General features: G+C 43.1%; 3 protein-coding genes across 9 annotated transcripts in view; 1 reads left to right on the top strand and 2 right to left on the bottom strand.

Annotated features, from left to right (window-relative positions):
* fam49bb (family with sequence similarity 49 member Bb) overlaps window positions 1-11,034 on the bottom strand; it is a 34,289-nt gene extending 23,255 nt beyond the window's left edge. The window contains exons 1-2 of the mRNA XM_076761129.1: window positions 10,603-11,034; window positions 1,159-1,246 (exon numbers count right to left, since the gene is read on the bottom strand). The gene's annotated coding sequence lies outside the window, so the exon portion shown is untranslated. The remainder of the gene's footprint in view (window positions 1-1,158; window positions 1,247-10,602) is intronic.
* A 439-nt stretch (window positions 11,035-11,473) lies between these two features.
* On the top strand, window positions 11,474-13,777 carry eef1a1l3 (eukaryotic translation elongation factor 1 alpha 1, like 3). Its single transcript, XM_076761128.1, has 7 exons — window positions 11,474-11,772; window positions 11,843-12,022; window positions 12,093-12,389; window positions 12,463-12,613; window positions 12,828-13,084; window positions 13,155-13,389; window positions 13,472-13,777. Exons 1-7 carry the CDS (start codon window positions 11,629-11,631, stop codon window positions 13,573-13,575), a joined length of 1,368 nt encoding a protein of 455 aa, XP_076617243.1. The 5' UTR covers window positions 11,474-11,628; the 3' UTR covers window positions 13,576-13,777.
* Window positions 13,778-14,864: 1,087 nt separating this feature from the next.
* Window positions 14,865-16,253, bottom strand: part of asap1b (ArfGAP with SH3 domain, ankyrin repeat and PH domain 1b) — a 52,461-nt gene continuing 51,072 nt past the window's right edge. For all 7 annotated transcript variants that reach the window (XM_076761121.1, XM_076761125.1, XM_076761123.1 and 4 more), the window contains one exon: window positions 14,865-16,215. In XM_076761121.1, the coding sequence (XP_076617236.1) occupies window positions 16,141-16,215 (75 nt within the window). In that variant the 3' untranslated portion in view covers window positions 14,865-16,140. The remainder of the gene's footprint in view (window positions 16,216-16,253) is intronic.

The raw sequence follows: 16,253 nt of genomic DNA, 5'->3' as shown, positions 1-16,253 counted from the left end.
AATAGGCATAGGTGCACCACAGGCGGTCTTACATAATGACATGTCGACTGCTGTCGGTGCACCCAAACTACCACCATTCTGAAACTGAATTCTTCATCATGTTTAGCCCTCAATGAGATAATGTGATGGTCGTCAATAAAGCTGTAATGTCATTAACCTGGACAATTATATGAGAGGGTTATCTAGGTGCAATCTAGGCTTTTCTTTGCTAAATTCAGAGTGTAGGAGTTTAAAGAGATACAGGAGGGACAGCTCTGGCAGCGCTTGATTCTGCGCCGGCTGGGGCACAATGTCCATAGAGAGCAATGTAATGTTACATTCAGACTGAAGCCTACAGTGCCCCAGCTGTGTTTCTCCCCCCCTAAACTATCTGTTCTTTCTGGGCTCTGGACCAACTCTATATGGGGTGCAAAATTAGAGCGCTAGTCATGCAACTTGTATTTGGACCTTTCGACCAAAATTTGTAAAAACAGCACAAGCAACTGAGACGACAGTTAAATGCTTTTTCCTCCTACCTATGCTGAGCCCACATTAGCATGGAAATTACCAGCAGTGGAAAGAAAGCAAGGTAACTGACTCAACTGCCATTTAGAGGAATGCCTCTGTTCATTCAAAGTGCCTCAGTGTGCACCGCCACCCAAACTGCACTGAAACAACAGGAGACACGCAGGCGCACAAACAAGCTGTGACACAGTGTTTTATCACCCTCAATCAACCTGCTTTTCAAGCTCTGAGTTCAATTCAAATAAGGATCAGATATATAATAGATATAAATAGACATGTAAACAAATAACAGCAGATATGCAGATGGTTATCTGGAGAGGAGGATGGAAGTTTACAGTATGAAAATAGCTTAACGGTCATACTTTGCATTGAAGGATACAAAGCAGACACGCAGCTTATGGACATGGAACAGGGAATTATCTTTAAACCACAAGCCCACTGATACACTGACGGAGATATTTTCCTGATCACACTGAAGAGATACTTTCCAAACACTCTTCAAATACAAGATGAGAGACTACGGCCATTTTAACTTCAACCAAAGCCAACAGGAGTCTTCAGCAGTCTGAGTTTCTTTGCCCCGTGTTATAATACTTATGCTTCAACAACAAGCTTTCTCCAATCTTATAAGTGCGACTTGCAGCGAGGACTTACCAGCAGTGGAGCTGTGTGACTGTCAGGAGCAGGGAGGCCCGGCCTGGCAGGTGGCCCCGGGTCACAGTCCTCCAGCAGAGGTCAGCCTCTGAAACGCAAGACAGGAGTGACAAGACATCAAAAGCAGCTCTCGACAAAAAGGTACAACAATGTGGGGCCTGACGAAAAGACAATTTCAGGATCTAATGCGAACACTGACAGCTAGAAACAACCTGTGGCATCATTATGCAAAAAGAAGCCTTCTTCAGATGAAACTCTATTTCTTAAAAACACTAATTCTAATAAAAAAAAAAAACTACCTTTTCCTTTTATTTGTCAATAGAACCTGAAAAATGTCTCCATATAAAAACATTCATGTACTGCAGTGTTCCCTTCTATAATAAGTAATAACACACAAAAAAGGGAACATTACCAGTAAGGTTACAGATAACACGCAAGTATGCAATAACAGGGCTGTTCTCATGTCCCATCTTCCTTGCGAAATATGAGCTAATTGCAGAGTTTTTGTAAAAACATGGAACAAATAGACGCACATAATAAAAAAAAAACACACCACTTCCTATTGTGCAACACTTCCTCTGATTCACTTCAAGGCTCCCTGTCACCTCCTGAAAGAGCTCTGCAACACAATCAACTCAATCCAGCTCACGTTTACAGCCTTTCATTCAGTGAGGGCGTAAGCTCTTGAAAAGGCAATCAAAAGTCACTGGTTAGTGATCAAAACATTTAATCTCAGGTCTAACTAAAAGTAAGAAACAACTCAGTTTCAAGACTCGACGCGGTCTCTGAAAGCCACAAGCCCGTTTCACAAGTTGTGCAGCCCTGATTCACAGTGCAACCTCAGTCGACTATGAGACCATTAGGACCAAGGCACTTCTCACTTCGCCAGCCTGCATACAAATGCACGGCGACAGCAGCGGTGCTGGTCATGCATGAATGTGATCAGACTTCAAACCCTGAAACTTCAGACCCACGGGAGCGCCAGAGCTGAGGCAGAGAGAGAGGCGATGGAACGAGACTGTGAAAAGGGCAACACACAAAAACAAAAGCAAGAAGCAGGACTGGATGTTAAACTAAGAGAGAAACGTTCCCGAAAACCTGAAAAATGACGGTGGAGCAGTCTTGTTTCTTATGCCAGAGGCTTTCCTTCATGCAAACTGACCACAAGACCTCATCCAATAGAGCTGACATGTCAAAGGGGACATTCTGGGAGACATCTGTGGCAGGGCATCATGGGAGTCAGCTATGCATCATGCCTACAGCTGGGGGCCACGACATAAGGCCAAATCCTCCCTTGAATAAACAAAAGGGTACAGGGGATACAGTCAGACCACAGGGCCTTTTTAGTCCTGGCCCCTGAATATGGATAACATGAAGCCTCCAGTGCACAAACACAGAGAATGACAGTGAAGCAGGAGACATCTTCTGTCCTGCAGTTAAACTTGCAAAGTGAAAAAGAGAGAGAGGGTGTAGGTGCCACTATAAGGACTCTAATGTGGTGATTATACTTCTTTTTTTGGGGGGCAATAACCATATTAGACAATTTTTCTGCACGCCTTAATAGATTTCTGGCTCTTTAAGGGATCACCAGAGTGATTAGAAGTCATCTCGAGTGGGACATGCACAAAATTTCACATCAATCCATCCAGTAGCTGTTGAGGCATTTCAGTTTGGACCAAAGGGGCTAATTTTGTAAATCTGAGGCAACCTGAGCCCTCCATCTCTAAACTTTCCATAATCCACTACAAATGTTTAATTATTAACAAGACTGTGGTGGGTGACAAACAGCGGTGCCGTGCTGTTCAAACCATTATAATGCTCGTCAGATTTGAGGCTTATGCTGGATATAAGAATACTGTCACCAACCTTAGCAGAGCTGCTGTGGGAAAAGACCCACATGATGAAATCATGCTGAAGTGTGTGTGTGTGTGTGCGTGCCTGTGTGAGTAGTGTTTTGCTCATCCCTTAAAGCAACAATTAAAGTGAGGGGAAGAAATACAGCCCAGTTAACAGCCCGGTTTGTGGGGGATCGGTGTTTTGTGTTTCAATTAGCTCGGAGGCATCCACACGTCACGTGAGGAGCTCTTCATCCCGACAAAAAATAAAGGACCAAGTCGTGGGAGGGGATGAGTAATGGCAGCAAGCTAAGGTTTGAGAAATTCAGTGCTCTTAAATCTTTAGTGAACTCTACACAACACGGTCACGTTTACCAACCAAACCGGTCTGGTACCGCTTTACTGCCACTGGATCAGAGGCAATAAAACAAGCTCAACTAAACTGACTGCAGAGCGGGCCACTGAGGTAATCAATAGGATCTATATGTGCAGCATATTTGTCACACATATATTTGTCATGCACATGTATAATATACACAGATTTTCCGTCTTATTTAGTCTATCGTCATTGGTATAAACACAGTGGACAAAATACTAGAAACACCTGAAAGTATAGTGAAAAAGTTCAAAGCACCACAAAGTACATCCTCCAAAATGTCCATAAAAAGTTGAATCAACACCTCTCTAACAAAACTTGAACATTTTGGTCTTCATGGATTTATTGCAGAACTGTTGAATCAGACTGTATTAGTTAAAGCTGGGTGTACTTTATCATCTGTCAGCTGAGTGTGAAGTCCAGTGCACAACACTGACAACAATAGCACAAATTTATTGCTGAAACTGGACTTTGCACTAGAATAACATACTGAGAAGTCCATTTAGAAACCTGTAAGTCTGATATTACCAAACCTGTGTAACTGAAGATAAGTGCAGATTTAAAGATGAAATAATAAATAATGAGATTTTCAGGTAATTGTCAAGCCTCAGTGTAGACTTTACAGAGGAGCTGCCTGTGTAGCACATCTACCAAGTGACACTGGGGGGAAAAAAATGTTCAACACCGGCGAATAAAACTTCGATTAACACTTGAGTTGTCATGACAACTTGTATTGGTGAGCGAGAGCTGAGAGCTGAGGGCCGAGGGCCGAGGGGGGATATCGACGGAGGAGCCCACAGAGCAGAGCCGAGCCTGCGTGGAGAATCGATTCATTAAGAAAACCTCCACAGATCAGTCACATGGACTACAGATCCCTGAAGTGAAATGTCAAAACAAATGTCTTGTTGAGAGCTCGCTCATCTCAGATGGATTCAAAAATGGTTTACACTATGACAGCCAATTAAAATCAACCATGCAACCCGACCCAGGCATCGAAGCCTGTCATTGGTGTTACTGCTATCTTTATCATCAAATACAGAAAGAGGAGGCCGTTAAGCAGCTGAGGGAGATGGAACATTTCCCATGTTCACCTTCTTACTGTAACATGTTAGCATGCTAATGTTTGATTAATATCGCGTATATAAATATTTCATAAAGCGGAGTATTGCAGTTTTAACCTGATGATGGCACTACATGGAAAGTGAAGGGAAGTTATCAGAATTCATCCTGATGGGGACGTGAGAGTGTGGGACCAAATAAGTACAATATGTTCATTAAAGTACGTCAATGCGGACTTTCAGTTTCATATGAGACACAAACAGCAGTCTCCTGAGTGAACGTCATGTGCTTGTTTGACACATCCATCCACCCCACCTCCTCCACATGTGGACTTTCTTGCTCTTTATCCTACATCACCTGACTTCCTACTTTGCTCCCTTCATACTTACTACGGCCACTAGTTCTCCTCATGAGGACAGGCTGGAACAACCAGTTGAGCATAACTAAAAAAAAAAGATTACATACGAATATCACTGAGTGTAATAAACCAAAGTAAAGGACATTTTTGATTTGGATGTCAACTTTCAGAATAAATACTGATCGCTGCTGAAAAATAAAAAACCCAAACAATGAGCCCAATGTACTGCATATGTTCACAGAAACAGGCATAATGCATCTCCTTCACCTCCAGGTTTCTACAGCTTTGACCAAAAGAGCCCTAATCACCACGACAAACATCACAATGTACTGAACTGGACAGAATAGGCCTATGCAACTTATGCAAATGGGGTCAGAACGTATTTCCACACATCTCGTGAACAGTTTTTCATAATCTAGACATGATTTATTTAATGCACTTGCAGTTGGGGTAAAAAGTAGGCCAGGTTTATTGAACAGTTTTAACTCTAGTGTGAGGATGAAGGATTGGTGCGGGGGCAGCGCGGCAACAGTTTCATGCAAAAGCTGAATTTCTAGCATGCTGATCTGCCATCTGTGGCAGCTCCCCTGCTCCGTGTGTCCGCTGCCATGTAGGCGGCCACATGAGGATCTCATGCCTGCCTGGTTTAACATGCTGTAATAAAATCATCGTCACCACCAGGGTAGAGAGGTTTTTTCCCTCTTCATTATGTGATATGATCAGATTGTCTTTTCACAGTACAGCAGGACAATCGAATAAGTGGCAGTCAAAGGGGAAAAAGTCTCTCTGATCCTTATCACGACGGTCTCCTCTGCAGATTTTCTCAAATCTGAGCCTGGAGGGCTTTTCTGTGCATGTGTGAAAGGTGTGGGGGTAGGAGCACACAAAGTGACCGTTTTCCTTTTGAGTGGGCCATGTTATTTATAGCCTTATGAGGAGAGATTCTATGCAAAATCCACCCCCCACCCCCCCATATTTACTCTGAAGATGCTGCTGCCGCACACAGGGAGCAACAAATGAAAGCGTCCCGTTGGAGGCCTTTGGATGGCCTGCCTGCAGGAGAGAAAAGACCGAGATGGCCCTCTCTTCTCATTATGTGCATGCTCAGGGCTTCAGACGAGCCAGCATCACAGGATGGATGTGAGAAAGTTGAGAGGAATGCTCGAGTCGACCAGCGCAGCCAGAGCTGCAGATCAGAAACTGGCACACATACTGACTCATACACATCAGAGGCGCACATCAAAAGTACATTACAAGCTGCCGCCAAAGGCTACAAACACAAACCACCGCAGCGAGGACCTCCACGGCTCCACACCATCTTTCTCCGCTCACTTTACAGCAAAACAGTCAGCGTGTGTTAATCAGCAAACTATGAAATAAATCTGTTTGTGGACCTAACAGCAGCAATGATGCTTCCTCATATACAGACTCAAACACATGAAGTCTCAAAGTACAACCAGTTAGTTGTCAACTATTACATGATCAGTTCGAGTCATTTTTAATGTCAGAATTCTTGGATTCCAGCTTCCAAAATGTAAATATCTTTGGGTTGTGGACAAAACAAGACATTTGCAGACATCATCTTGGACTCTGGGAAACACTGATTGCCATTTTTCACCAATTGTTAACATTTTATAGACCAAACAACTAATCAACTCATTGAGAAAACAATGAACGGATTGATGGACAATGAAAACAATCCTTAGTTGCAGGCCCAAACTGTAGACTGGCTAATTAAAGCAAGACATTGTGAGATCTGGTCTCTAATAATTCAGCTGTTTGCAGAAACATGCAGGACAGCTCGTGGGGGGGGGGGGGGGGGGGGGGGGGGGCACAGTCAGCCTTTCCTACCAAGTGACTCAACTGTGTCATCATTTCAACTATGATCTGCTTATGGACATGAGCAGACACGCATGAGTGATGGAAGAAGTAGAGTCATGTGTACTCAGTAGTGGCTCTCAAATGGCACAATTTCCACTTAAAGTACTGTAATTGTAAGTCAAGCCTCGGTAAAACCACAGTTTTTTTAAACAACGGGAGAAGCCACGAACTCTCCCGGATGAAGCCTCGTCATGATAATGGTGTTGGAGCAGAACGCTGAGCCGGCCAAATCACTTCGAGGAAGTTAATCCAAATAACTGAACAAACAGCATTATGTCACAGAGGGCGATCAATACAGCTGCATTCTGCATGAAGCAGAGACAGCAGCACCTGAGCTGCCGTGCTGCCTGTGGGACGTGCAGTACAGCGGGGTGGACACAATAACGTAAACACTGACAATGTGATGCAAACAGCTCGACAAAACATTTGTAAATCTTTAAACACAGTCTTGTGGGGACTGTGTCAGAGCAGAGCTGGCTGTTATTTTCTGAAGCTGCTGTGGATTGCGTTGCGTTACATTTCACAAGTGCTCGTGTTATTGTGTCCACCCACCACAGATCACAAAACCACACAAAAACAACCGACATGAGCGCTAAACAAAAAAGCGACAACAACTTAAACCAAAGCTTGAGGAGCTTAAATGGGTCAATCATACATTCTCGCTCTAGTAAATACATTTCCGTTTTAAGGCTACGACGTCACACAGCTGAGAGAAGAGTATTAAAGTCTTTGTGGCAACTGCTGTATAGTAAATAAACACGTCGGCTGTGTGTCACCACAAAACAGTAAAAACCACACACGTGTACATTAAATGAACATGTTATAACAATGGCTCAACTAGACGAGACGCTTAGCGTGAGAGGATCCACTTCCTGAGTGAACTCCATGCCGAGAATAATTGCTGTAACCCAACCTGGAGCCGGCAGCTCGGTGGCACTGGGTGTGTTCAAGGGGAGTGGGTTGCAAAGAGGGGTCTGGACCCTTTGGCGACTTTGTGACATTCCAGCCAAGTCAACGAGAAACTGTCCTGATGAGCCCCTCATAGATTTTATTCTCACTGCTGTTTTTCCTCATTAATTTCTGGACATTTTTCAGAAAAAACAAACATCTTCCTTCTGAAATGATAAACACAGAACTGTTCGCAAGTCCGTTACATGAAAGCAGCTCTGCCCTAAAGGTCCTCGGGAGGACTCCTGGAACAATGATTAATAATTAAAATTAACTACCATTACGCTCAGTCTAGCCTCGTGTTATCATCACAGCTGCCGTGTCTACAGCTGTCCCAACTAGAAAATACATTTGCTGGAGAAGGAATGTGGAAAGTCCTCAAACATGGGCTTCCTCAGCGGGTCCCAGTGGGTCCAAATGAGAGCGTTTAATTGAAAATTTGGCTGTATTTATCTGCGGACTCACTCATTGCAAACTCACGCTGACAGAAGTCCTAAAAAAGTCAACAGCATCCTCGCACAGAAAAAAGACTGAAGCTGTGTGACTTTAAGGCAAGGTGTAAGCCACATTATACCTAAACAGTAACATGAAAAGCTGGAAGAAAACCCCTTTCCTAGCCAACATTTGTATGACAGTGTTGCTGTAGTATCCAATAACTGTTTAATTTCCAGGGAAGGTCGTGCCTAAATGCACCTGCATGCCTCTACCTGCACTGAACTGGGATTTATGAGGGAATACATTGTGCCAAATGAGCCATATTCTCATTTCATGCTCCTTTCACAAGCCAGTGTTGTGAGAGAAAGCTCCCACTGGTTACTTCCTGAACCCACAAAATGCTTCACACCAGATTTCACTTTCTTGTCGCAAGTAGCCTTTCCCTCAATTTTGCAATCTTTGTAACTGCTGCTGCAACGTCTGCATGCAACAGCAATCAAAATAAGGAAGAATCAGACTATTAGTTTTGGACTCCTTCAAAAGTCACCCCATTGCTTATCCCATCTGTCCACACCACTGCAGAAAGAGCAGACACGGCACAACAAGTCGTACCATGTCTCTCAGTCTTACAACCGTGGCACAAGTCAGGTATTTGTCATGTCTTACCAGTCTGACTCAACCCATGAGAACAGAAAGTCGTGTCCATCTACTAAAGAAAATGCCTTTACGTCAAGAGAAAGGTGGCACTTCCTCTTTTTTTGAACATACACAGAAGCAGATATGAGGAAGACGAATTGCAAAAGAGGGCAACTCAAGTAACCTGCAGGCATGTTGTTTAACACAACAAAACTTGGTTTGTCATGATGGACTGAGACCTTTTTGCACTGGCTCTCTGTAAATCCACCTTTACTGACACAAGACAAAGGTAAAGGTCCCAGTGTGCATCTCTGAACTCCTTCATGACTCTCCAAACTCCTCCTGCTGCTGTCTTTTGACTTACACCTGAACGTTCTTCCTTCAAGCCATCTTTTAACAGTCTTGTCCTTCATAACATGCCTAACGAGCCTCAGTCTAGCAAAACTGGCACAAGCAGAGACGGTGAGAGTTTTCAGGCTAATTTAACAGACGTTGCATTACAACCACAACAGAGCTGCACTTGCAATCAAATCCGGCTCTCTGGATGTTTCACTTCCACTTTCAGGACCTATGAAGAGACTGTGCGGACAGCAAATCATATATATGTCCATGTTATGATCGAGCTGTGTAGACAACTGATGCAAAGAGAAAACTTTAAACAGCCATTCAGTTACTTTCACATGAAGTAAGAGTGACAGGACCCTGCAGAGGAATAAAATGCATGCATTACTATACAATAAACTACCCAACAGTATATTAAACAGTTCAAACAGCTCCGGCCAGCAGCAACATTAAATTGGTGCTTGGATCAATAATAATAACTGCTGCTTGCATCAATAATAATAGCAGTATATTCTTTATTAGGGCTGCAACTAATGATCATTTTAATTGTGGACTGGTCTGTGGATTATTTTCTCGAACTAATCGATGCGTTGTTTGGTTTATAAAATGTCAGAAAATGGTGAAACATGTCGATCAGTGTTTCCAAACACCAGAGGTGACATCCTCAAATGTCTTATTTTGTCCACAAGCAAAAGATATTCAGTTTATTGCTGTGGAGGAGTGAAGAAATGAGAAAATGTTCACAGGTAAGAAGCTGAATGGGGGAATTTCGACTTTTTTATTAATCAATTATCAAAACACTTAGCAGCTAATCCAGTAATTGTTGCAGCTCTATTTTGCATTGAACTCTTACTCCTGTAAGACTTGTGGGACTTTGTGGGAGTATTTATATAGTATGATATTACTACTTTTATTTAGGTAAATGACCTGAATACTTCCTCCACCACTGCCAGGACCACAGGTTGGAATCCTGTGGCAAAAACCTTGAACCAAGCACTGATCAGCATGAAACAGACCAACTAGCTCAAACCATATCCCAGCTGTCAGTGTGTGCATTTCCTTTAATGATGCACCATTTACTGCCTGTAAGCGAGCAGTCTTAATCCGAGCTCTGCGGTTAGTTTAAAACGGCACAGATTACCTGGATCTCTGGTGTAGACGAGGGCAAACACATCTGATAACCTGGCATTAGTGATATATGGGTCAAGCGTGTAACATTCAATGCCTGTGTCCAAATAAAGGAAGAATGTAGCTAGCAGTGTAGCCTAACGTCTACCTTGAGAAAGCTACCGTTGTTCTGAAAAGGGGAAGTTAACGGTGCTTCGAGTGCGTAACCTGATAAAAACAAACAAATATTGTCCTCTTTTTGAATTTTACACAAACTTGACGACACACGGGTTTCATTTCGCCGGACACGTTTATGATTCATCGTTATTTTCTTTATTTTTTCGCCTCCGAAGTACAAAATTTAACAGTAAAACAAGGCAGGCTGAATGGCAACCGGTGGACGGTAAAGGCGGCTAGTTGGAAAGACAGTGAAAGGAGGTAAAAAGTGGTAATTTTCTCTCTTTTACCTTGATGCTCGTGGAGAAACACGGGAGTCGACGTCTGGATACCACGCTAGGAGCCAGCGGTGCGGGCTGAAAGGAGAAGAAAAGCGACTTGCCGTTGCTGTTTCCGGGTTAGTTATCGAGCGTCATTGTGGTCGTCAGACAAGAGGGGAGCTCGGTTTGACCCTCCTGTGAGCGCGGAGGGGGGGAGTTACACACCTTCCTCCTTTGAGTTAAGATAGACCCGCCCGGTCAGCAGGGACCCGCTCTTCTGTTTCAACGGCGGCTTCCACCGGATTACCACTGACCCGGCCTAGTAATATGTCTCACCGTGGCTTTAATTAGGATTTACAGTCGTTACAGGTCGTTTAGGCAGGCGGACGTTGAAGCGGCTGTCCAACGTTTTTTCACTCTGCCGAAGTGTCCTTGAGCAAGAGGCTGGTTTACACCTTCAACAAACTGCAGGCGGCGCTAATGAGCCATCTGACCCACCACTCTGACCCCACAGAAGAAAAATCTAAATTAGCGTGGCCGTTTTTCCCTGCTTGATTGTGATTGCTGACTAAATTATATGTGAGGGTATAAATGGAATTAGTGGAGGAAAAAAGGTTAAGAGTTAAACATTAAATAAACAAGGGCTTTAATTAAGAAGTGGCTTAAAATTACAAACTTTCCGACACAAGTGAGGCATCTAAGGTTGAATGCCGATTAGGAGGATGTGTTAGTTACCTTGCAATCAGCACTTTATTTTGTAGGAGCCCCAAAAGCTTTTTAAACATACTTATGATGCAACAGGACAGTGTGTTTGCTATTGTGTCAAATATTCAGCAAGGTTCAGCTTTTACCAAACAGGCACCTGCCACACAATTAAGTTTAATTAAGCAGCACACCTGTCTTCAATTATGTGTCCTGTGGCCAAGTGGAGCTTATAAAGTCAGTCCAAAGGGCAGGTCAGATCCATTTGATAAAAGAATTTCTAAGTGTGAGTGTGGTTATTTCATCTCAGGAGTGTACAGTTAACTGTTTGATCAGCAAAACCCACCTTCAGCCATGGGAAAGGAGAAGCCTCATGTTAATTTGGTGATTATTGGGCACGTGGACAGTGGAAAGTCGACCACCACCGGCCACCTGGTTTACAAATGTGGCGGCATCGATCAGAGAAGACTGGAGAAGTTTGAGAAAGCTGCAGCGCAGGTGAGGAAGAACAACCTGCTCTGAGACTTTATGTTAAAATCTGTTGGACTTATTTTGTTTGCTGTCACAGATGGGGAAGAGTTCCTTCAAATTTGCCTGGGTGTTGGACAAGTTGAAGGCTGAGCGGGAGCGAGGCATCACCATCGATATCTCGCTGCTGAAATTTAACACTCAAAAATACACCATGACCATAATTGACGCTCCTGGCCACCGTGACTTCATTAAAAACATGATAACAGGGACTTCACAGGTAAGCAGTGCAGGAGTGAATCACTTTCTGGATGCTTTGGTTCCTTTGTTTTTCACATATGTCATTTCAGGCCGATGTTGCCCTGCTGGTGGTCTCTGCAGCTAAAGGGGAGTACGAGGCTGGTGTGTCCAGAAGCGGTCAGACCAGAGAGCACGCCTTGCTGGCCTACACTCTGGGTGTCAAGCAGATCATAGTCTGTGTGAACAAGATGGACCTGACTGAACCGCCCTACAGCCAGAAACGCTTTGACGAGGTGGTGCAAGGCGTGAGCGGCTTCCTCAAGAAGATTGGTTACGACTCAAAGAGTGTCCCCTTTGTTCCAATTTCTGGCTGGACTGGAGAGAACATGATCACGGCAACTCAGAAGGTAATGATTTAGAGGTTTTTAAAGTATCTAAGGCCGTGCAACACCTTTAAAACAAGTGATGCCTCCTCTGCAGATGCCCTGGTTCCAAGGCTGGAAAGCCAGAAGAAGGGAAGGGAATGCAAGTGGGAGAACTCTCCTAGAAGTCCTGGACTCCATTCACCCGCCAGTGCGCAGCATCAACAAGCCCCTACGATTACCTCTACAGGATGTCTACAAAATTGGAGGTTAGAAGTGGTGCTTAAAGTTGATTTTAATCACTAACTCATTGTTTTAAAATTGTTTGCAAGCCTGTGAATAATTGACTCAATCAAGTAAATGAGGTACAGGTGTGCAGCAGAGGGATTAGAGTGGGAGCACAGTTGCAGTGCTTGTTGGCTGATAATAAACTTGTATTTTAGTAACTGAAGCTGACTCGGTGCTTTTGGTTCATCCTCTCAGGGGTTGGGACCGTCCCTGTGGGTAAGATTGAAACAGGCGTCCTGAAACCTGGTATGACCCTGATGTTCTCCCCCGCCAAGCTCACCGCTGAGGTGAAGTCCATCGAGATGCACCACCAGGGGCTGGAGACGGCTCTGCCCGGACACAATGTTGGCTTCAACATTAAGAACGTGGCTGTGAAGAACCTGCGGCGAGGGGATGTGGCCGGAAACGCCCAGCAGGATCCTCCATCAGACGTCAGCAGCTTTGAGGCTCAGGTTGGTTTGAGTTAAGATTAAAAGGTGAAATTTGTTGCCCCCTTTTCTAAGGTGGTCTTCCTGTCTTTAGGTGATCATCCTGAACCACCCAGGGAGAGTGAAAGCGGGCTACTCTCCCGTCCTGGACTGCCACACCGCCCATGTGACCTGTCGCTTTGCTGAGCTGAAGGAGAAGGTCGACCGCCGCACGGGCAAGAAACTGGAGGACCAGCCGCAGATGCTGATGTCTGGAGATGCTGCCACAGTCAAGCTGGTTCCCATCAAGCCCATGTGTGTGGAGAGCTTCTTCACATATCCTCCCTTGGGTGCGTCATCAATCCACATGCACATGAAATGTCGCCATTGTTGACTTCTGCAGAGTTTCAGTTAAATTTGTTGCATTTCCAGGACGCTTTGCAGCGCGGGACCTGAAGCAGACGGTCGCTGTGGGGGTCATCAAGTCTGTGGAGAAGGAACAAGGCTCCAAACTTAAAGCCCAAGTGTGTAAATAAGTTTTTGTTTACCAGTATTCTGGTATGATTGCTTTGAAGTTTTATTTGGGAAGATGTAATTTGTGTTGTGACACAAAGTATTTATGTTGTCTTATGCGATTGTCCCTGTGTTTAATACTAAATCCAAAAGAAGCTGTAGAATTGGGTGATTAACTTTGGTTAAAATGTGAACTGAGAACAAATAAAAGAATTTGGAGAAGAACTTTGTCTTAAATGTTTCAATTAATAGACACGGTTTGGGAATATTTAAATATGCTTTTGTTAAACCACTGCACAAAATAAGATTCAAAACTAGACTAATATGCAGTTTGACTTTTTTTTTTTTTTTTTTCTATAGGACATTTTGGGAGATCAACATGTCTATAAAATCTAATGTAACTAACTGGTTAGCTTAGCTCAAAGGCAGGAAATGATGAACCTGGTTCTTTTGAAGGGTTTCTTTTCTTGGACAACTTGTTTTTAGATTGTTACTGTATGGGCTGAATAAACAAGATTAATAGTTGCACTTTTTAGATGAAAGCATTAAGTGGGTTTTGTCACATTTAGACAGAGCTAGGCTAGCTGCCTGATCTGTTTCCAGTGTTTGTGCTAAGCTAATGGCTGCTGGTTGTTATCTTAGCTGACATCGAACAAATAGTGATTGAAAGTATTAGAATTTACTTAGTGTTAAGTAGAAAACCATAGTGGGAAACGACTCATTACAAGTGAAAGTGTTGGCAACAAAATCTTTGTATAGTATTAGAAGGAAATCTACTCATTATACAGAGTGGACCCTGTCAGTGTTATATTGATTTTGGACTGAATTCATGTAGTGTTGGGTAGATTAATCTGTAAATTGACTGTTTAGATGTTAAATCTTAATGTGAAAAGATCAGGTAATTATGGCTGTAAAATAAATGGACTAAAAAGTACAATAGTTCCTTTTAACATGTATTACAGCTATATAAAATTGCCTAAAACTAAAATACACAAGAACCTCAAAATTGTAAATTAATTAAATATACTTGATTACAACCTTCCTTACAATCCTTGGTTATATTTCACTTAGTGGCATTAATCTTTGAAATATTTCTCCTTCAGAATGCAAATAAGCACATTTCCTCAAGCGTCTGTTATTCCTTTATCTGGAGTTTAACGGTACTTTCAATAAGCTGCTTAGAAATGCATTTTCCCTCTCAGACCACAGATTTTGAAATTCCACATGGAGGCACAAACAGGTCTGGAAACCACACGTCGTAATGGCTATGAAGCAAAAAAGAAAAAAAAAAAAAAAAGCAGAGTCACTGAGCTGAAGTACAGCACTTTTAATGATACAATGGGTTGATGGGTTTGTTCCTTAACATGGGAAGAACTGCAAGTCAGTGAGGACTGGGTGAAAATACATTTGGCTCTCCAGCCTTTTACAAAGTCCACTTCTAAAAGACATCTCTGGCTCACAGGCAAACCTGGAAAAAAATGCACTGAATCCAGTAACATGGAATGATATTACATGACTCAAACTTAAAAATTTCAAGCTCATGAGGTTTTACAAGACACTGAATTGTGAACACAGGTTAATGTGAAACTTCTAGCCTGTCAGAAAATCAAGTTATTGCTAAGATGTCCTCTTGAGTTTCCCGCACTTGTCATTAATAGTGGCTTTAACAACAGGATACCCTTTAGCGTAGTCCTGCTTGATTAATAGTGGCTCTTCAAACCCTGAGGTGAGCGTCTTTGAATGCAGCACTCCACTCAATTCCAGTCATTGTTACACCATGCACAGAAATGGTCAAAGGACTGTGGAGATGGCGTCGAGTTCACACACAGAGCATACATACAGTGAACAGTGTAACAAGGAGTAAATTAGTGACCTACAGTGAACCACAGGCTTTGATATTCCACCACACAGTAGCAGCAGGTTTCTATACTGTAAAACAACCATAATACGTGTACACACAAAGCAAGCAAGAACAAGGAGTACATTTAATGGAATTCTTTTCGTCTCGGGAAGATCAGTGGGAGACTCCTGCCTCTTCAGTCAATTATGGTGGTAAACAGGGATGCAAGACACAAATAGTGACATGACCTATTTCACATTCCACTTCTTGTTTGTCCATTTTCCAGAAATATAAGCTGATAATTACTCGAGGGCCGGTAAAATTAATACAGATAAAATTCAAACTCTACCGCCCTGATGCTTAATCTGACAGGTAGAGAGAGCAATGGTACATGTTTTGTACAATAAAACATGTATATACACTCACACACAAATATATATATTTACATACATATATACACAGTAACAGCATAAACATAGACTTTAGGTAAGTGCTAGGGTTTTGAGAGTGGCTTCGTCGCAGCCGTGCTATAGGGTTAAGATAATACTGGTAAAGGAAGAATACACACATTCTTTGTACAGCATGGATGAGGCATCCATGGCTCCATGAGCCTTCTTGGGTTTCTCCTTCTGTGTTTTTTTTTTTTTTTTTTTCTTTAGGACACTTGTCGTGTGACAAGGGGTGTTATGATAGCTATTTACAGGACCTCCCAGTCCAGGGGGAGGCGTAGTGCAAGTCTTTCTGGCTGTCAGTCACTCAGGATGTGCACAAAAGACATGGGGAACACCCCTTTTCTTTCTGGATCTCCTTCAATGTGCCCGATCTGGAAGTGTAAAGGGTAAAGAGAGCGTGTGAGGAAAA

The sequence above is a fragment of the Chaetodon auriga genome, chromosome 21, assembly GCF_051107435.1.
Source record: "Chaetodon auriga isolate fChaAug3 chromosome 21, fChaAug3.hap1, whole genome shotgun sequence".
Lineage (NCBI taxonomy): Eukaryota > Metazoa > Chordata > Actinopteri > Chaetodontiformes > Chaetodontidae > Chaetodon > Chaetodon auriga.
Note: the sequence above shows the minus strand (reverse complement) of the source record. Positions and strands in the feature narration are given on the sequence as shown.